We start from the raw sequence: 22,461 nt of genomic DNA, 5'->3' as shown, positions 1-22,461 counted from the left end.
GGGTTTAAGTTTTTCTTTAACCCTTTTTGGGAGTTGGGGGAGGGGTGATGCTAATATAGGGTATTACATTTGCTGACCACAAACTAATGGAAAGAGCATTTGCCGAGTGCAGGTGGGTGGTTCATCCTGGTCAAGGTCACACCAAAGATGCTAAACCTGGTCTGCTGCTTCCTTGCTTGACTCGGCATTTAAAAACCAAGTAGCATGGAAAACCACCGAGTATAACCCTTGCCAAGAATCTACTTGAGCAGTACCAATGTTCTCGAGTATGGTGCATCAAAAAAATTTTTTTTATTGCCCAATAGTACGTTTTTTTGTGATTAATGTCAGCTCTTACATGAGCCTCGATGTGTACAAAAAAAAAAAAATGTTTTTTTATAAATTTGGTTTGTCATATCTACCTTTGTTGTTAACTAGAAAATGGTCTATGGTACTCCCTCATGGGTTATGTTGGGCACTAATTGAGGTTATGCTGATCTGATGTAGCAAATCCTCTCCAAGAAGCTCTGTCACTCAAGCTTGTGGGGTCTCACTATCTGCCATGATCTTTCCTGGGAAAACCACATTTCCAAGCTGGCCTCCAAAGCCAGTTGCCGACTGGACATCCTCTGTCGTGCGAAGTCCTTCTTTGGCACACCTAAGCTCCTCACCACATACAAGGCTTTCATCCACAGCTCAATGGAATACTGCTCTCTCCTCTCGGCTGGTGCTCCGGCCTCACACATAGCCCGTCTTCACGTGATTGAAACCAAAGCTTTCAGAACCATTGGAATCTCCCGTGATGAAGCTAACTCCGAGGGCCTTTCACTCACTCACTGCAGGCAGGTTGGTGGTCTTTCCGTCTTCTACCGACTCCTCTCCGGCCTTGCTCCCCCAGCTCTATCTGTTCTCTGTCCCCCAAATATTCCTGCAGGTCGCACAAGATCTGCCTGCAAGCCTCTTATGGTTAAACTGCCAAAATCTAGGCCCTCTGCTCACCTTCACTCCTTCATTCCTCTTTTCTCCCGCCTCTGGAACAAACTCCCTCACTCTTCAATCCCACTCCTCTCTCCAGGTCTTTAAAACAGCTGTTCACCACCATCTCTTATCTTCCCCCATCCAAAATCTTGATCTTTTCTACCCCTGTTAATTCACCCCAGATCCACTTTTTTGGAAGTCCTTGCAGTGTCTGTTTTTTTTTTTACTTCTCGCAACCCCTTCCCATGCCTCTCCCCAAGCCCTCTCCCTCCCACAGATCTCGCTCTCTGAAATGTTGTATTTGCATGCTTCTCCCTCACTCCCCATCTTGTCTCCCACTCCCTTTAAGTCTTGTACGTTTTTTTTGTCAATGTTAGCTCTTACACGAGCCTCGATCTTCTATACAAAAAAAAAAAAAAATCAATGTAATTGAGCCAGAACATGATGCTACTTGTGCCATTTCATGCGAACCTGAACGTCCACTATCCTACACATGACTACTTCTGAGGGTTTGGTGGGCTCTGCTTGGGCTGGTCTTCACTAAAGTAAAGGTTCGGTCTGCCTTAACCCTCAAAGTTAATGGAATACTCATGAGGGGTAGGTTTAATGGTTAAGGTATGGTTAAATGATTGACAGACGTCTCAATATGGAATTTAACACAAAGTCAAACGGTGATATTCCTTCGGGGTGGAGAGGGGATTTCTTCTATCTTACGCACGTCACAGCAGGAGGTGGGTATGAGGGAGTTATTCTGTGCCCAGTGATTGTGCTTGTCAATCATCAAAAAGATCAGCCAATTCACAGGCCTAACAGTCGCCAAGCTACTATGGAAGTACGAACTCAACCGTGGAATGACCTGCCAACAGAGACCGAATGTTCCACTTGTGATCAAAGACCCATTTGCAGAACCGTTCTACCCCACAGAGCAATTTCTCCCATGCAAAGTCGAAATGACTTTAGCTTTAGAATAATCGGAGCAACTCCAGCAGAAGTACTCGGCCACAAGTACATACAAATATGGTTTCATTTATGAGATATGGGGGAGGGGTGGTATTCACCATCGACAACGACACAGTAGTACACGTTCAATTACTGAACAACCACATGGAAACAAAGGAAGGCGATTCATCAAACTTGAACTTTGAACCTTTAAAAATCCCATCAGAGAGCATATGGCCGGTCTGACCATTGTAACAGCTGGTACACTGAATGATTCATTTAAAACCTGCCTCACCCATCCTCACCCTTCTATTGAAAAAAAAAAGCAGAGGGTAAATTCAATCGGTTTGTGTGAACAATATGGCTGCAAACGTGGAGCAAGGAAACCAGGCACTGCTGGAATCGGAAACGAATCACAAACAATTACAATGGGCAGACAAAAGAACAAAGCATTGTTCGTGACGGAATGGCGACCCGTCTCGGGTTGGTTCTCGGCGATGGAAGAGTTTCCAATTCGTCGTGGGTTAACATGCTCTGGAAAAAGGTACGGTCGTGGATGGATAGAATTTATTGGAATACACAACCACGTAGTCTTTAGGTTTTGGGGGGGGGGGGGGAACTTTAAAAAAATAGTCGCCTGTACTAAAGATTCTCCACTGAAAATTACCATCACAAAAAATAAACAAAACGAGCATCGACACTCAGTGAAGCGGATGGAGATTAGGGTTTGGGTTTTGCTTTAACCTTTTTGTAACGTGCACGTCGCCATCAATGGCAGAAAAGTCCTTTTTGCTGCGATATTGAAGAAAGACAAAGGGATTCAAGAAGGTCGTGGTTTGGAGGGATGAGGGAGGGAAATAAGGGCAGGTGGGTGAGGAGAGCACGTGGTAGATCGACCAAGGAGCAAGAACGACAACAAACAAACACCTCATGTAGCTGCTTTGCTGTCGTCCACCTCGTCTTTTTCCCGGACCAATTCCAAGTATTTCTGCTGCAGCTCTTTCTCGCGTTCCACCTGGCGATTCACATCTTCTTGGAGGGCCTGAAAGTAGCAACACTGAAATTAGCAGCAGTTTAACGTCCATCCGAGGGACGGCACACATTGATGAATCACCCTGTCTGTGAAACATCGCCTGACAGTTAATACCTGGGTCGGGATTTAAACCCAGGCTAGAAAGGTTAGAGGTGTGTGTGCGCACCTCTCGGCCATCCTGTCAGCCCGTTTTAAAAACACTACGAAAAGCACGACACCATGGCAAATGACAAGTGTGTGTTTATGAATTGAATTGTATTAAACACTTGAAGAATACATAAGCAAGACGTACAAGGACATGATCTATTCTCAACCATCAACATTTGGGCTGCGTCGGCTCAGGCCCAGTCCAGCCAAGAGTTTCCCCTTTATTCATGACTGGACTGAGTTGTGCCAAGTCAACATTTTTGTTCACAAAATCGGTATGGGTCAGGATAGATCAATTGCGTCCATAGCAGAAGTGTCGGTGCATCAGGTGCAAGAGGATAATTAGTGGGGAAGTGGAGGAGAAGGAAGAAAAAAAGAAGAGGAGAAGGAGGGAGCCCGACATCTGGCAAATAAAATACATTTGCTTCTCCATGCAGCTGTATGAATCAAATTGGCGCCCCTTTATTTTTATTTTTTTTGTATACAGAATCGAGGCTCGTGTAAGAGCTAACACATTGAACATGAAAACATGCACAGACACATAAAACATACAATGAAGGGAGCGGGAGACAAGAGGGGGAGAGAGAGAGAAGCACACAAGCACAACTACAATAGAGAACAGGGATGTCGGTAGATCTGTGGAAGGGGGAGGGCTGGGCGAGGAGGGAGGGATACACGGTATTAAGCAAATGAACACGACAAGGAATTTCAGGAAAGAAGTTGGGGATTGAGAGGTGGATTTGGGGTGTTTTAACGGGGTTAGAAAAGATCAAGGTTTTGGATGGGGGAAGATAAGAGATGGTGGTGAACAGCTGTTTTAAAGATCTGGAGGGAGGAGTGGGATTTGAAGAGAGTGAGGGAGTTTGTTGCAGAGGTGGGAGAAAAGAGGAGTGAAGGTGAGCAGAGAGTCTTGATTTTGCTTTGTATGAAAGCCTTGTATGTGGTGAGGAGCTCAGGTGTGACAAGGAAGGACTTCGCACGACGGAGGAAGCCCAATCGGCGACTGACTTTGGAGGCCAGCTTGGAAATGTGGTTTTCCCAGGAAAGATCATGGCAGATAGTGAGACCCAAAAGCTTGAGTGACAGAACTTCTTCAAGAGGATTGCTCAGAAAGTAGATGGGAGGGTTGTCCAGATGGTCTTTTCAGAGAGACAAAGTGAGAGTGTGACATTTGTCAGCATTGAAAGACATGTTCCACTTGTTTGACCAGCTTAATATATTTATTAATTCCTTCGCACAAGCCTTAGACGCCAAAAAATAAATAAATCGAACACAAGTAGAAATGAAACTGCCATGCCATGCCTCAGTTGTGAAGGTCAAATCTACCTGTAAACGTCGTGGGATGGCAAGTGCCTCATGTTGGCGAAGCTGCTGGAAGGTATGCAGCTCAATATCAACGGCCTCAAGCTGTTCTCCCAGCTCTGATAACTGCTTGGCCAGGGACAACGCACGTGACTGGTATCCACCGCACAACACCTTGAGGCGCTTCTCTAGGCGGGCTGCACGGCGTGCCTCGGTCGTCATGTGCCCACGGTAGATCTACGAGAAATTGGGACATTGTGGTTAAATCACTGCATGTACTGAAATTATACAATTTTTATACAAAATAAATTATACAAAAACACACCACAGTTGCACACCTCCAAGCGTTTCTCCAGTGCTTCGACCCTTTCCTTCTTGCTGGCCAGGCTGGCTCGAGTGTAACGGGCTTGGCCAGGCAGGTACAGCACCTGTGCGTAACATTCGTCCCAGACCTGCGAGTAAGATTCTAAGGACAGCTCTCCATGGGCCATTCCGATGCGGACCACGTCCATCTCACGCGTCAACAGCTCTCGGGCCTGAAATGTTGCAGGAAGACAAAAAGTCGGAAATTTCAGAACAAGATTAGAAATTGATATTCTTAGGGGAGAGAGACGGGGGGAGCGGGGGGGGGGGGGGTGCGGGGGGCTCAATCGAATAAATATGCAACGACACGCTTAGGCAAAGATATTCTCTTTCGGTCATTTTTCAAAATAAATACATGAGCCACCTCAAAGTACAACATGGCAGCTATTATTTCAAAATGGCCACCAATTTCTTAATTAAAGGTAGTTAACCATGATCCTGGATGGACAACCAGCATACGGACAAGCGTGAATGTCAACGTTAATGCACTACCTTGTTAGCAAGGGCAATGGCAATTATTGATGACTAGCCGAAACCCATGGAACATCCACGGAAGGGAGGATGTGGTGTATGGATAGTGTACCATTATGGATGGCATTAGGGGATTTGCTTGTCCGAGTAAGAGTTAGGAAGAAAGATGAGAATGAAGAGTGCGTATATGAACAACGATCGCCGACACCGGCACAAATGCATGCTCTGGATTGTCCACTCAGTGGACGGCTTGCTTTCGCCTTTGCCTGTCCAATCAGCGGACGGCTTGCTTCGCCTTCGCCCAGCAGACGCCAATACGATGGCGTCGTATCGGCAGTTAATCGGATGCTTTTGGGCCCCAACGTCGGCTAATTCAGATTTTTCGAGTATGGCTGTACGTGATAAACAAAGAGTGCGGTTCATAGATCGTAAATCCATTAGTGCCGTGGGCATCGGGTCACTGGGTGCGGCGTAAAAGGGATAACAAAGTCGAGTCCTTACGCTATTACTATATAGATAACACTGCTGTAGCATTCAGTATGGGATTCAATGTGAGCCAATTCCCCATGCACGCGAAGAGAAAAGTGGGGTTAAGCAATTGGTTTCATGTCCATCCCTCCGTCTGTCCGTCTATCTTATTAGTTTGTTCGGAACAACCTATTTAAATCGAATGTTATATTTTGAACACGAATTGGAAGATGGATAGGAAGACAAGTCTGCCGTTTTATGGACCTTGGCTCAGAATTCGGCCCAATCGCACATGCGTAGATAGGAGTGAGATATTACTATTCCTCTGTCAGTCTGCCTGGCAATCAAACAAACTTGAAAATCATTCCAAACAAGAAACTTACTGTTTTTAAGGATGTCATAAAGGACACAAACAACAGGCACAAGAAAGAATTTAACGTGTTAGATAGGGTGGTGTAAAAGACGCTGGGAAAACGGTGGTAAAACCAGGAATTTTTTTAATTTATCGCCTGGAGAAAACAAATCGCCTTCATAATACTTCCAAAAACCATGTAACATCACAAGCTGGTCAAACACTTGGAATATGGCTTTCAATCCTGACAAATCCCTCTCTGGAAGGACCATCTGGCAAACCCGCATATCAACTTTCTTCAAGGGGAACCCAAACACAATTTTTTTTTTCCTGAAAACCATTGAAAATCATTAATCGCAGTGTAATTTTAAGGGTATTTTTTTTTTGACAATCAGAAAGTGTCAAAAATAGCCCTGGAGTGTCAAGGCTCGTGTCGATTTTCGATTTCAACCATCACACCATGAAACCACCACCTTTATCCAAATGGCGACTTACATAGGGAACAGTGTATTTCGAGCTCGGATTCCGATACCAATTCCTCCATCATTAGCAACTCCAAAGGTTCTCAGTATATTGAAACTCATCAGTGGGATTGTGAAGAAGCTACTGAAGACAACATTAGTGATGGAAACACTTTAGGAGGAATTGTGGATCCGTATCTTTTCGAGCCTTGTGCGAGCAAATCAGACAAATGTGTTTGTGAAGAAGAAGAAGAAGAAGGTGTTATGTTCGTAGTGAAGATGAAAACGCCGGTCCATGTTCACTACAGATTGGTAGGTTTTGTTGTTTTTGTTCAATTGACAGCTTATCAAGGATTTTTTATGAAACGATAAATCAGTTATATTAATAATCAGACGCGACGTAGAATGGACACAGCACGTACACCACACAGGCACACTCGTACACCGTCGACCAAATGGGCAACAAATGCTTTGTCCCACCATCGCAAGCTGACCCGGTGTCCTGTATGTTACACGATCATCCAGATTTATACTCGCCCGGGACGCTATTTGTGTCTGGGGTCATGCCGTGTTGATGTCCCGTGCCCCAGTGGAGAGGGGATTGTGGGGGTATGGTGGAAGGGAGGTGCGATTCCTCAACACTGACCACAGGCTTGTTGTAGCAACTCTGAAGTTGCAGCTCAAATCCAAGAGAATGCTATCATCCCAGCCTAGGCTGGATGTGGGCAAGCTCAAGGAGGAGAGGGTAGCTGAGGAGTTTGCGAGCAGGTTGAGTGGGGTTTTTGGGGGGGGGGGGGGGTGGGGGTATGGATGCTTCGGGGGATCCTGAGGAGCTGTGGAGTGCCTTCAAGACCACCATCCTTGATGTTGCCGGTGGCTGTCTTGGAACCCACCGTCAGGCGAAGAGGAACTTTGTTTCTCAGGAGACGCTTGACACCATCGACCAGAGTCGCAGGGCGAGGCTCGATGGCAGAGCTGAACTGTTCTGGGAGCCGAGGAGTAAAACTGTACGCTCGCTGAGGGCGGACAAGGAGACGAGGAAATGTGAAAGGTTAGAGCATCACTTGTGGACATGCGATTCTCGTGCTTACAGAGGAATCCATGCATTGCGTTCCTCTAAGCCTGTCCCTCGGTGCACTGCAATTAGAGCAGAGGGTGGTGGCCTCTTGACAGAGGAGTCTGAGTGAAGGCCCACTGGGCTGGTTACTTTGAGCGGCGGTACCAGGCTGATCCACCGGCTGTTGGGTTGGTGTTGCTATCCCAAATTCTGACCCCGCAATCAACTGTGAACCGCCTTCACTTGTGGAAACACAGGCGGCGGTGAACCGGTTGAAAGGGGGCAAAGTTGATTTGTGGCATCCATGCTGAGCTTCTCAAGGCTGGTGGAAATGCAGTACTTGAGTCATTGCATGCAGTTCTGTGCTCTGTTTGGAGCAGAGGCATCATCCCAACTGATTGGAAGAGGGGCCTTGTTGTCCCCCTCTGGAAAGAGAAGGGTGATCACCAGAACTGCAACAACTACCGAGGAGTGACGCTACTCTCGGTGCCGGGCAAGGTCTTTGCTTGGATCATTCTTGAGGGTTCGCCCCATCTGCTCGAGCACCAGCGACCGGAGCAGTCGGGCTTTACACCAAAGAGGTCAATGATTGACCGTATCCTTGCGCTTCAGGTCCTCACCGAACGTAAGCGAGAGTTTCACCAGGGGCTGCTTGCAGCCTGTGTTGATCTCCGCAAAGCATTTGATTCGGTGAATTGGGATGCCCTCTGGAGGATTCTTGGTCTTCGTGGGGTGCCACCAACGCTGATCAATCTGATCTCTGAACTATACTCTGGTACTGAGAGTGCTGTGAGGTGTGGTGGCTCCATCTCTGACTTATTTCCAGTTGTTACTGGAGTTCGGCAGGGGTGTGTACTGGCTCCCACACTCTTCAGCGCTTGTATGGACTGGATTCTGGGGAGGATGTCGGAGAGGTCAGGCTGCGGTGCATCATTTGTGAGTGTCAAGAGCTCTGACCTTGATTTCGCAGATGATTCAGTCATCTTTGCAGAGACGCTGGATATTCTTACGGGGGCCCACCAGGCACTGAATGAAGAGGGGGAGCCACTGAGACTACGGATTTCCTGGGTCAAAACCAAGATCCAGGCTTTCAATGACATCTTGGATGCTGCTGTCTTGTCTGTGCCTGCTTGTGGCGAAGATGTTGAGGTCACGAAGAGATTCACTTAACTTGGCAGTGTTATTCATATCTCCGCATGTTGCGAGCCAGAGGTTGATAGACGTCTGGGTCAGGCCTGGGGAGTCATGGATTCACTGGATCATGGGGTGGGGCGCTGTCGGTATCTATGCAGGAGGACGAAAGTCAAAGTCTTTAAGGCCTTGGTGCTTCCAGTCTTGCTCTATGGATGCGAGACTTGGACCCTTACCAAGGGCAAGAAAATGAGACTTGATGCCTTTGGAACCAAGTCTCTTCGGAGAATCTTTTGCTATCGCTGGTCGCTCTTCGTGTCCCACGAGCGGTTGCTGAGAGAGACTCAGATGAGATTTGTTTCCTGTATGGTCCGTGACCATCAGCTGCAGCTGTATGGACATGTGGCTCGTTTTCTGGACGCTGATCCAGCTCACCAGATAGTCTCAGCAAGGAAGCCTCGTGAGTGGAGGAGGCCAACGGGATGACCGCGTGCCTCATGGTTGCAGCAGGTTCATCAGCATCTCAAGGATATAGGGATGGGCCAGGCATCAGCCTGGGGGATGGCCAGATGGAGGCCCCTGGAGTACCGTCAGAAAGTGGATGCGGCGACGTGCTGCTCCGGCACATGTTCCCATACCTGACCTGACCTGAGGTGTGGGTGTGGGTATTGTTAGTTTGGGTGACGGTTGATGGGGGATTGTGGAGGAGGGAGTGGTGCTGGATGGTCTTAGTTTTGTGTGATGGTTGTTTCTTCTGCTTAATCGAAAGGGTGGCATCTTCTCTCAATCGTGGCAGATAACAAGATATAGCCATCTCTTTCGTTTCATAACAGCTCTCTGTAAAATGTTCCGAGCACAATATCAAATATTTTGTAGGCCCGATCCACACTTGGGTATTTCGGATAAACCTCTTCCAATTTATAGCAACCCTCGGATCTTTCGACCATTGGTGTAGCACAAAACCGTCCCAGTTTGTATTACTACAACCACCAAGGACACATTGACCCAACATCTTTGTAGAAATTTGAAAAGTATTCACCGTTCGAGTTTGATTGAGTTTATAATGCACGAAGTTATTTCACACGTCACATTAGTTATTCGTGACTGTTGTTTGCGTCCTTTATGACATCCTTAAAAACAGGAAGTTTCCTGTTTGGAATGATTTTCAATTTGGTTTACTGAACGATAGGCAGACATAGCAAAATAAAATCACACCCGTGTCCAAAGGAAACGGCTCAGTTTGGCATTTTTAATATGAAATAGGCAAAGCCGAGAAACAACCAAAAGCAAATAGAATTACCTGTTGGAACCCATTAGAATTACCCTTTAGAACTCATTAGAATGACCCTTTAAACCCTTTAGAATTAAACACGGTGGGTTAGAAAAGGTTCTTCTACATTTTTGACTGACGGACAAAGCCAAACATTGAAGCAGCTTTACCACTTTAAAAAATAAATAGATAAACTATCTCACTTCTCTGTGCATGCACGATCGGGATGACTTCAGAGCCAAAGTACTGCTAAACTACAGGTTCGTTTTCCGATTCATATTCAAAATACGACATTCAATTTAAACAAGTTCCTCAATTATAAACTGACATTTGTAGACAGAAGCAAACTGTGGAAGTCCTTTTTCAGGACTTCCTTATACAACAGGCATTTTAAGGCCATTTTCCCTGCAAGAGCGGGGGTCAGCCTTGCGGTCCCCATGACAATCTTCTCCATTTTGCCCTATTTTCTGCATCTCTCCTTGTTAACCCCCTTGCCCGCATTTCTTCTTCCACCATCTTTAGCCAAGTCTTTCTCGGTCTTCCCCGTCCTTTACTTCCTTCCACATTCATTTCCATCACTCTTCTCAACCAGTCACTTTCATCCTTCCTCAACACATGACCAAACCATCTCAACCTGTTCCTCTTCACAGCAGCAATCACAGGCTCTATTCCCATCATCTTTCGCAATTCATCATTTGTCTTCCTCTCTCTCAACGATACTCCGCACATCTACCGAACCATTCGCATTTCCACCCTTTCCAGCCTTCGTTCCTGCTCTATCTACGTTCATTTCCCATGTCTTGCTCACATAAATCGTAACACTTCTCACACATGGAGTACACACCTTTCCCTTCGGCTTCAACGACACTCCCCTCCTCATCAGCACGCCACTCAGTTCCCGAAACTTCTTCCATGCACATCTCACTCAAGCAACTGTTGCCGAGTCTGATCCACCTTCTCCATTCAGCACGTCTCCGAGGTAGCAAAATGTTTTCACACCTTCCAGCTTCACGCCGTCTCCAAGATCCAACTCAACATTTCCTCCATCTGCAGCTCCCTCTGTGCACACCTTACATTTGAATGTAGCTGCCACACTTGTTAATGACCCTCTCAGACCACGACATTTTTGATGAACCCACTCAGCGCACATTGTACATTGAATGGAGTTCACTCCGACACCCTTCCTGCACACAGCACATGGCCACTTCCCAGTTCTTTCCACCTCACCACATGCTTTACCACTTGCCATCACCTTCGTCTTTCCTATATTCACCTTCAGACCTTTTGTCTCCAAATTCAGACCTAATGTCTCCAAATTCAGACCTAATGTCTTTCCTTCAGACCTTTTGTCTCTCCTTCAGACCTTTTGTCTCCAACTTCCTTCCAATTGTTCATCTTCTCCTTCAGTCCATACATACTTTCTGCAATCAACACCAGATCATCTGCACACAACTCCCACGGTAAACCCTCCTTTACGTTCTGAGCTAGCACCTCCATCACAGCTACAAATAGTAGTGGACTTAGTACCGACCCCTGATGCACTCCCACCTTCACCTCAAACTCACCACTGTTCCCGTCCTTCGTCCTTACAGCTGTGCACGCTCTTTTGTACATTGCCATCACTACTCTGATCAACTATTCCTCCACTCCTAACGTCCTCAATGCCCATGTCAATACTTCGCGTGGAACCCTATCGAATGCTTTCCCCAGATCAACAAACCCAAAAAACAACTTCTTCCTCTTCTCCATGTACTTCTCCTGCAACTGCCTCACAATGAAGAGCGCGTCTGTCGTTCCTCTTCCTGGCATAAATCCAAACTGCATTTCGTCGATCTTCACCTTCTTCCTTATCCTCCTCTCCAACACCCTTTCCAATACCTTCATTCCATGCTCCAATAACTTTATCGCTCGGTACGAGCCACACTCCAGAGGGTCACCTTTCCCTTTGTATAGAGGGACGAGGGTACTCAGTTCCCAATCCACTGGAATGCGGCCTTCTTTCACCACCAGATTACAGATCTCTGTCATTCTCTTCACACCCCAACTTCCTGCTGCCTTCAACATATCTCCCACAACTCCCGTCGGCCCTCCCGCTTTTCTACTCTTCATTGCTTTTATCGCTTCCTCAACTTCCTTCTCGGTTATCTTCTCTGCTGGTCCTAAAACTGGGTTACTCTCTATGTTGCCATCCCATTCATTCTCTGCATTCAGCAGCATTTCCATATATCTTTTCCATCTTCCTTTAATTCCATCTGGGTCCACAGCGATTTGTCCCACTTCATCCTTCAAGCAACTCACCCCCATTACATCACACCTCTCTTTCACTATCTGCTTTGCAATCCTGAATACCGCTCTCTGACCCTCTTCCGAATCCAAGCGTTCTCTGAACATTTTCCTACATGCCTCCTGCGCCTTTGCTACCTCTTTCTTTGCAGCCTTCTTGGCTGCCTTATAACTTTCATGCTCTGCTTTTTTTGCTCCCGTACCCTTCACCTTCTGCCACTCCTTGAACTTCTTCCTCTTCTCGTCAATCCTCTCTCCAACTTCATCATCCCACCACCATGTTTGCGAGTGCCTCGGTGGTTCTTTTGTCCATCCACATACCTCACCAACGGCTCCCAACAGACTATCTTTCATTGACATCCAACCACGTTCAAGCTCAACCACATCATCCTCTACCCTACTCAGCCTCTCTTTTAATGCCTCCCTTACTGTCATCTCTTTCAACCTCCACACCTTCATTCTTCGTTGGTACTTCACCCGCCGAGCTCTCCTCGCACCTTTCACCCACCCTTTCGTCGCAGACAACCAAGTGGTGCTGTGAAACAGCCTCCTCCCCCGGGATCACCTTTGTGTCCCGGAGGTGCTTCCTTATGCTCGGAAGAATTAATAATGTCCTTGTGAGTGAGTTCTTACTCATAACTAACAAATTGTAATTGGTGAATGGTTTTTTTTTTATAACAGTGCAGAGTATAACCGATACATGGATATTGTTTTGTGTGTTTACTTGGAGACATTAAAATGAAATGCTAATAATAATGAAGATGAGCTTTGGGAAAAGTTTCATGAAATGGGTGTTGGAAGTGAGAGGGAGAGAAGCGTGTGTGGTGACCTTTTGACATGCTACAAATACCAGTTTTGTGGCTATGTGTAGGCTCCCCTCTTTTATCTCGGACAAGGTCCAGATAATTTCATACCCCACCTCTTCTCCTCCTCTGAGACCTGCCTACTCGTATATTCTTCAAGCTACACCCTGTTAAATGTTGGGGAATATTTGGACATTGGCGTCGGCTTGTCTGGGAATACAATGACCTTTCTTCACTTTCTGTGATTAGTCCAGCTCCTACAATCTTCTGGTGGCTGCATGATAAGAAACAGCTTGAAGAGACACCTGCGAGTCTGACCTCATGTAACCTCTTGCATGACCTTAGACTCCTCCCTGCATGCATCAAATGATTTGCGCTCTATATAGTGGAACTGGGGCGAGAGATTTGCAGAGAACTCTACTTTACCATTGTGATGCTGTGTATCTGTGTGTAAATGGAAATCAGTTCTGTGCCAGTCGGGTTTTCGCCGCAGCCTGTGAATAAATGTCTTAAACAAAGTGAAGTTGATGTCTTACAATCTTAAACCTCTCTAGACATCTCACCTACTACAAAACCAATCGCGTAACCCTGCTTTTCACTTAATGTGTGTGATGTATTGAGCAGCCGTCTTAAGAAGCAGCAACCATCTTGGATTTTCTGGTCACTGAAGTTTTTTTTTATTTATTAAAAATCGATCCATAGAAAATATCCACGCCTATTTTCACACTTTTATCACCATATAAATGATTGTACCCATTACCTCGTCTACTATAAGAAAAGTCAATCATATATACATGACATTGCAGGCATGAAGGAAGGGCAAGCGATTGTGCTGCATGTGGCCTTTGCTCATCTCACCTTCTTCAAAACCTCTTCATTCATCTTCTCATATGGATGTTTTTCTAGGAAAGCCACATGGTCAGCGGTGTTTGATGTTTGTGTGCCACCTCGGATTTTTCCTCCTGCCACAGGATGGTGGAGGGAATCATAGTGGATAAGGATAAGCATCTCTTGCTTTACCATCTCCTCGGCCTTCTGGAGGTCTGACAGACCATTCTCCCAAGGTACGGGCCGCAACACAGCCTCATTCACCTGCAGAATGATATTCATCAAAAAAGTTGTTTTCCTGTCCAGGGGAAAAAACTAAATAATTGACTTGGTGGGGGTAATATTAAAGGTTATTGTTATGAGAATCAACCAGGTAAGACTGTCATTGCACTGTACCTGTATGGGTCGTGGCATTTCTCTCTGAACAGCCTGATGTCGCTGCTTTAATTCTCGCAGGCGCTCTGCCTCTCGTATTGCCTGCAAATAGCGCACATAATTCACCATGACAATGTATTATAATCAGATTCCAAAGTTGGAACCCGCCTCGTCACCAGAAGAGCGAGGCTCATGGAAGAGCAAGAATGAATTGACAGTGGTGGTAGCAATCACTCACTTGCATCCGTGCATCCGCATCTGCAGCGTCCTCCACAAAAGGTTCGCGGTTATCAGGCATGTCAGAGCTTGTGAGATCCTCGCCCTCATCCCCCAAAACAATCTCAAAGTCATTACGAGGAGTTGGCAGGGATTGAAGACTCCAGCGTAGATGAGAACGAGCCTCACGCTCCTGGTTAAAGAGAAAGACATTTCATCACAATGAAATGTAACCTTTTTGTATTTATCCAACAAACCGTTTATGCAGGTAAATTCCAGGTTTTTAGTTCAGCCACATCTCAGTTGCTAAAAGTTCCTCATTATTGGCAAACCGGCGACCACACAGGTAGGATTTCAGTTGGGGAAATGGACAAGCCATTGATGGCCGGGTCTTTAGGAATGGTGTGGGCTTTGTGCCCAAACACATTGTCATGAAGGAGGAGCACACTTTTGGTGAGCATTTCGTTTTTGTTCATCCTTGACAGACTGTTGCCCTTTTTACATGAAGATGGCTTTAACATTCCAGTGCAACTGTAATTTTTAAAGTTTTCAGTCAAATAAGCAGAATTCCCTCAACATCGTAGGAAATTGAGGTGATGATCGTGCCGGCTAAGGACTGGGTGAAAAGGTATTGGGTGGCAGTGATCACTTGTGCTTCCATTGCATGGATTCAAATTAGTTTCATGATCGCAGTGGTGAAGCTACGGTTCCTCGCAAGTTGCCAGCTGAGTGATAAAGTCAGGTGGATTTGCATTACAGGTTGAGAAGTTCGCAACAGGATTCCAGCTGTTCGGGGAAACCCATCTTGGTGGTAACATGGACATGCTCAACTGTTCGTAGATGATGATGAAGACACTGCTTTGAGAACGTGAGGGTTCCCCTTCACCATACGTAGACATCAAACGTTCCTGGATTTCTTTGCAGGTGACACCTTTGCATAAAGAACTGATAACAACTCAAAGGTCAATTTAAGTGAGATCCATAATTGTATGATGCAGTAAACTTCTGGAAAATACTCTGAAACAATGTAAATTTCATGAAACTAATGGCATTTCTCTCATCATCTGCATCAACAGCTTGATGGAGTACTGCTCTCCCCTCTGGGCCCTGCCTCACATCTTGCTCAGCTTGATGCCATGGAAACCATGACCTTCAAGATAATTGGAATCTCCTGCAGCTGAATCTATGGATCTATCACTTTCCCATCACAGACAGGTTGGTGGTATCTCTGTCATCTATCACCTCCTTTCTGGTCTTGCACCCTCTGCTATTTTCATGCTTTGTCCCCCACCGCCCCCACCTAACCTCCAGGTTTCTGCAGAGCTCACATGGTGCACCATAAACCCCCTTCTGGTGAAACTACCCAAATCCAGGATCACTTCTCACCACTCATTTGTTCCTCTTTTTTCCTGCATGTGGAATCAACTTCCACGCCCTCTTCAATCTCAATCTTCCCTCCAAGTCTTTAAGACAGCTGATCGCCACCATCTCAGATCATCCCCAATCTTAAACCATGATCTTTTCTACCCTTGAATCGTCCAATTGGCAGACTTTTCATGAAGAGAGCATGCATCCAGCACATGGTTTGCAGCAACATGGGGGAAAGGATCGGTTTGATATGATCGGCATTTCCACATAATTAAGGATGAGTTTGATAGATTGCGGCATCGTTTTTTTGGAATGAAAATTAGACGTCGTTACCTCTGCCACAGAAAGTGGGTGGAGGTTATGTTTCACGCCTGTCTGTGAACGGGATATCTCAAAAAGTTGGACGGATTTTGACGAAATTTGGTGGAGGTTTGGTGTGTGACAAGGACAAAATGATTAGATTTTGGTGAAGATCTGAATCCGGATAAGATAATTTTTCAGTGCTTCTTCACCATTGAGCGATAGGGCCACAAACAATATATACCATGATATTTCAAAAAGTTGTGGACGGATTCGGACGAAACTAGGTGGACGAGTTGTTTGGGGACACGGACAAGCCGATTAGATGTTGGTTCAGGTCCGGATGCAGATCCGGCCCATCAGCAGGATACAACACGTAAACTATTCACCGTGGCGGAGGTTTGCGCTCTCTACCGAGTGCCGTTCTAGTTATCAATTTATCAACTACATATTATTTTCAAACATAAAAAGCTTAAAAACTGACTTTCTTTCAACTTGCAACAATATTTTATTTTGAAACTATAGCTAGACCAGTAGACCAGCCGGCAATACCCTGCTCAGTTGCACGTATTTGAATGGTCCTTTGAAACATTGGATGCACGAATTACATGCCAGGCTCGAGCCTCCAAAGTGCAAAGGAATCTAGAAGAACCTTCTAGCTCCCACTCCATACTCCTTTTAAGATGAGGTGGTAAATGACCATCATCAGCATGAGCAGCAATGTGCACAAATATATTTCACTATCAGATGTTTCATATCGATAATCTCTTTGAGAACAAGATCAATTGGCTTCATTGGTTATAACAATGCCTTAATGCAAGGACAGTGGAGAACACTCAAGCAAGGTTTGAAGGGAGGGGTTTTCACTCCAAACCATTTGCTTTGTGAAGCGGGGATCATCGGCTTCAAGGCTGCTGTCTTCCGGGTTGATATTTAGTTTGTCACGTATGGGTGTTCTGCCAGGGGTGACGCCAACACCTCCTGTAGCAGGCCTTGGAGTTGAACCACCTCTTGGAGTCAAACCATCCCCTGTCTGGGATGGGGTGCTGAGAACAGAAATGGAATTCACCGAAGTTAAGAATATCTTCAAGATTATTATCTTTTTAATCTTTCAGAAGCAAGGTCAAGCAAAGCATTGTCATTCCACGACTTCACAACACTTTGGGGCTATCTTTGGGACCTCATCAACCATTTATGAGTAAATCAACTTGCACTCATACAAAGATTACAGCAGGACCTTGAGCAGGCAAAGCACTTTTTGTGTTCGTTAAACACAGGCTCTTCGCTATAAATTGAATTCAGCATGCCGGAATTTGGTCAGCAGTCTAGCCACCCCAACGTCCATTTCCCTATCCCCCACCCCATGTGCCTGTGGCACACATTTCTGCAGCAATAGTACACGTTGCTGATTTTGTTTTAAAACATCATGACAGCATTTTTAAATGTTGCATCTTTGCTGGGTACCAACTAAACAATCCCTATGAACATTACCATGATTAAATATAAGGTATCAGCAGGAAAATAATTGAAAATGTTAATTATACTGTAGCTTGTTACATAGAAGCTAAATTTTATACTTTCAGTGAACATCAGCATTCCTGGTGTTGGTCTAGCGGCTAGGGTGCCGGCTTAGGATCCTAGGGTCCTGGGTTCGAATCCCGGTCGATCGCTGAATTAACGCCAGGGGGGTTGACTCAGCCTGTCATCCTTCCGAGGTCGGCAAATTGAGTACCAGTTCACTGGTAATTCCCTGTTTGTCGTAAAAGGCGGCAAAAAGGGTTGGCGGCAGGAAGGGCATCCGGCCGTAAAACATTGCTTCAAAAAGGGGACCAAAAAACAACAACCACGGTTCCCGAAAAAGGCCAACCCCCACTTTGCGGGGAAAAATGGCCTCTAAAGGTGGTTATTTTATATATATACACAAAGAATTAAGTTAAGCACCCCTACACAACGAATTAAGGTAAGCACCCCCTAATATATATTCTTTGTGTATATGTATACATTGGCATATATTCTAAGGTATGTGAGATCAAATAATGATAGGTATGACATTAGCAATTATCCATTGATGAAATTGAGTGATCAAAGTGAAAAAAAGTGATTGGTTGAGTCAGTGATCCGATCACGTGGGTCCTACACACGTTATTGACGCAAAGATCGCTAGAGGTCTTCTCAGAACAATGACTGTACGTTAGAAAACATAAACGTCATCCACACTGTCCGTGATGGACCTATAGCTCCATACTTAAATTGAGGTGAAAATATGCCTAAAATTCCCAAAAAATTTCACCTTAAATTATTCAGAATAAAATATTGAAAACGGCATGATTGTTATGTTTTTATGTGACCATAATATCACTTCTCCAGAAAATATAGCAATATCATGGGTATATTACACTGTTTTGACGACAACAAACTTGTAATGTGCGAGGTTGTAAAAAAACGGGGGGGGTGCTTAACTTAATTCTTTGTGTATATATATATATAGTGAACAATTTTTCCAAATTAACCATCTGAAACTCAGTAGGCATAAGTATATGTGGACTTGGGAGGTGGAGGAAGAAGAGGGGTGTGATCACCTGCAACACATCTTGGGCAGGGTCTAGAATTGAGTGCCATCATCAAGGTATTTTCAATAACTATATTCTAAGTAAGTAAAATGAGCACAAGCTTCAGTGAAGGCTAAAAATCTATGTTTAATAATGTTATGCTGGAGACAAAAAGAACAATGTCTGGGAATCGTTTCGCTTTGGATGGAGAGTTAATGTCCAAAGCTTGAATCGCAATTTGCAAAAAAACTACACGAGCAGTGTAAAGTCCAGGTCGCATTTAATTATCCCAAGCCTTGGATAAAAGTGTGTTCTTTGTCAAGACAGAATGCACGTTATTTAGGCCTCTAAAAATTGCTGTACTGTTCAGTGCACCCAATAAAAAATCCGTCTCTGTTTTTCTCTGACGAATTGCATTACTTTTTGACTTTTTACTCTTTGTAACTTTTTGAAAATTAATTAAATAAGGCATTAATCGAAAAAATTAAATAAGAAATTGAATAATCAATATATAATTCATCGAATAATTGATTAATGAATAAATCAAAAATATAATTTATAGCCAAATCACTTGGTCATTGTCGTGCCCAAATATCAGCTTCCTAACTTAAAAGGTGCTAACCTAACCTAAAGCTCTTGCAGGGAAAATTGCCTTAAAATGCCTGTTGTTGTTGTTGTTGTTGTAACTTAAAAGGTGCCTGAGATATTGCCCAGATGAGAAAGGAAATAAATAAGTACATAATAAATCAATAATAATTAACGAACTAATCAATCGATTGATTAATCAAAAAACAAAAATACCGTTCTTGCCAAGCACTTACTCACTATTGTGCCAAAATTTCAGCTTCTTAGCTCAAAGGATGGCTGAGATATAGCCCGGACAAGCATAACAAACAAACAAACAAACAAAGAAATGTCGTGCAGAGCATGATAACTGGGAAATCCCTAAAGTAGGTTGCTGGTCTATGATGACCTCAAAAATAATTGGTGGTTGAATTCAGTGACCTGTTATACAAATCCTCTTAAAATTTCAAGTCAATCAGATGAAAATTGAGGATTTTAGAAATTTGGCCTATGTTGACCTTTTGTCCGATCTTGACCTCAAAAATAATTGGTGGTTGAATTCAGTGACCTGTTATAAAAATCCTCTTAAAATTTCAAGTCAATCAGATGAGAATTGAGGATTTTAGAAATTTGGCCGATGTTGATCTTTTGGCCTATATATTAAAAAAATAACCACATTTAGAGGCCATTTTTGAGGATTTTGGCCTATGTTGGCCTATGAGGACTGGCCGATGTTGACCTCAAAAACAATAGGCTTCTTGCTTATGAGTCATGACCAACTCTACCATTTGGTGATGTTTTGTGAAGATCAGTTGAAAATTGTGACCTGTAGGCGACTGACATACAGACAGACAGACCGAATACTGCACAAGACCAACCAATATACTTGAAAAATCTCCGATTTTCGCAAGTAACAAGAAAAACCGGAAACCGGAGAGGAAACTGAGTACTCCCGTTCAGCGCACGTCATTGCCGGGACGCCAATGCATGTGTCCAATCCCCAAGATTGAAGATGTTTCTAAAAGAGATGTTCACAGGGCTTCAACAGCGAAACTGTCAAAGCAAATCCAGCAGCGGGCACTATCAACCCCATGGTGCTCAGACACCAAGCCCATCAATTACTGCCACTGTGAAGCTAGGTGGTTTAAGAAAAATTGTACTCAATGTGAACAACAACAACAACAACATGCATTTTAAGGCCATTTTCCCTGCGAAAGCGGGGGTTAGCGTTGCGGTCCCCATGACAATTTTCTCCATTTTGCCCTATTTTCTGCATCTCTCCTTGTTAACCCCGTTGCCCGCATTTCTTCTTCCACCATTTTTAGCCAAGTCTTTCTCGGTCTTCCCCGTCCTCTACTTCCTTCTACATTCATTTCCATCACTTTTCTCAAACAGTCACTTTCATCCTTCCTCAACACATGACCAAACCATCTCAACCTGTTCCTCTTCACAGCATCAATCACAGGCTCAATTCCCATCATCTTTCGCAATTCATCATTTGTCTTCCTCTCTCTCAAAGATACTCCGCACATCCACCGAACCATTCGCATTTTCACCCTTTCCAGCCTTCGTTGCTGCTCTACGTTCATTACCCATGTCTCGCTCCCATAAATCATAACACTTCTCACACATGCAGCATACAACTTTCCCTTCAGCTTCAACGACACTCCCCTCCTCATCAGCATGCCACTCAGTTCCCGAAGATTCTTCCATGCACATCTCACTCTAGCAACCGTTGCCTAGTCTGATCCACCTTCTCCATTCAGCATGTCTCCGAGGCAACAAAATGTTTTCACACCTTCCAGCTTCACGCCGTCTCCAAGATCCAACTCAACATTTCCTCCATCTGCAGCTCCCTCTGTGCACACCTTACATTTGAATGTAGCTGCCACACTGGTTAATGACCCTCTCAGACCACTACATTTTTGATGAACCCACTCAGCGCACATTGTACATTGAATGGAGTTCACTCTGACACCCTTGCTGCACACAGCACATGGCCACTTCCCAGTTCTTTCCACCTCACCACATGCTTTACCACTTGCCATCACCTTCGTCTTTCCGATATTCATCTTCAGACCTTTTGTCTCCATACATTCCTTCCACTTGTTCATCTTTTCCATCAGTCCATCCATACTTTCCGCAATCAACACCAGATCATCTGCATACAACTCCTCCCACGGTAAACCCGCCTTTACGTTCTGAGCCAGCACCTCCATCACAGCTACAAATAGTAGTGGACTTGGTACCGACCCCTGATGCACTCCAACCTTCACCTCAAAATCACCACTGTTCCCGTCCTTCGTCCTTCGAGCTGTGCGCGCTCTTTTGTACATTGCTATCACTACTCTGATCAACCATTCCTCCACTTCTAACTTCCTCAATGCCCATGTCAATACTTCGCGTGGAACCCTATCGAATGCTTTCTCCAGATCAACAAACCCTTGAAACAACTTCTTCCTCTTCTCCATGTACTTCTCCTGCAACTGCCTCACAATAAAGAGCACGTCTGTCATTCCTCATCCTGGCATAAATCCAAACTGCATTTCGTCGATCTTCACCTTCTTCCTTATCCTCCTCTCCAACATCTTCATTCCATGCTCCAATAACTTTATCGCTCGGTACGAGCCACACTCCAGAGGGTCACCTTTCCCCTTGTATAGAGGGACGAGGGTACTCAGTTCCCAATCCACCGGAATGCAGCCTTCTTTCACCACCAGATTACAGATCTCTGTCATTCTCTTCACACCCCAACTTCCTGCTGCCTTCAACATATCTCACACAACTCCCGTCGGCCCTCCCGCTTTTCTACTCTTCATTGCTTTTATCGCTTCCTCAACTTCCTTCTCAGTTATCTTCTCTGCCGGTCCTAAAACTGGGTTACTCTCTATGTTGCCATCCCATTCATTCTCTGTATTGAACAGCATTTCCATATATCTTTTCCATCTTCCTTTAATTCCATCTGGGTCCACAACGATTTGTCCCACTTCATCCTTCAAGCAAGTCACCCCCATCACATCACACCTCTCTTTCGCTATCTGCTTTGCAATCCTGAATACCGCTCTCTGACCCTCTTCCGAATCAAAGCGTTCTCCGAACATTTTCCTACATGCCTCCTGCGCCTTTGCTACCTCTTTCTTGGCAGCCTTCTTACTTTCATGCTCTGCTTTTTCTGCTCCCGTACCCTTTGCCTTCTGCCACTCCTTGAACTTCTTCCTCTTCTC

General features: G+C 44.9%; 1 protein-coding gene across 2 annotated transcripts in view; it reads right to left on the bottom strand.

The window, feature by feature from the left end:
* Positions 1 to 1,967: 1,967 nt before the first annotated feature.
* CDC5L (cell division cycle 5 like) overlaps positions 1,968 to 22,461 on the bottom strand; it is a 42,237-nt gene continuing 21,743 nt past the window's right edge. For both annotated transcript variants that reach the window (XM_068115125.2, XM_068115126.2), the window contains 7 exons: positions 16,999 to 17,170; positions 14,479 to 14,649; positions 14,262 to 14,342; positions 13,896 to 14,129; positions 4,717 to 4,914; positions 4,403 to 4,615; positions 1,968 to 2,938 (listed from right to left, as the gene is read on the bottom strand). In XM_068115125.2, coding sequence (XP_067971226.1) covers positions 2,825 to 2,938; positions 4,403 to 4,615; positions 4,717 to 4,914; positions 13,896 to 14,129; positions 14,262 to 14,342; positions 14,479 to 14,649; positions 16,999 to 17,170 — 1,183 coding nt within the window. In that variant the 3' untranslated portion in view covers positions 1,968 to 2,824. The remainder of the gene's footprint in view (positions 2,939 to 4,402; positions 4,616 to 4,716; positions 4,915 to 13,895; positions 14,130 to 14,261; positions 14,343 to 14,478; positions 14,650 to 16,998; positions 17,171 to 22,461) is intronic.

Source organism: Myxine glutinosa, chromosome 5 (genome assembly GCF_964187855.1).
Source record: "Myxine glutinosa chromosome 5, kmMyxGlut1.1, whole genome shotgun sequence".
Lineage (NCBI taxonomy): Eukaryota > Metazoa > Chordata > Myxini > Myxiniformes > Myxinidae > Myxine > Myxine glutinosa.
Note: the sequence above shows the minus strand (reverse complement) of the source record. Positions and strands in the feature narration are given on the sequence as shown.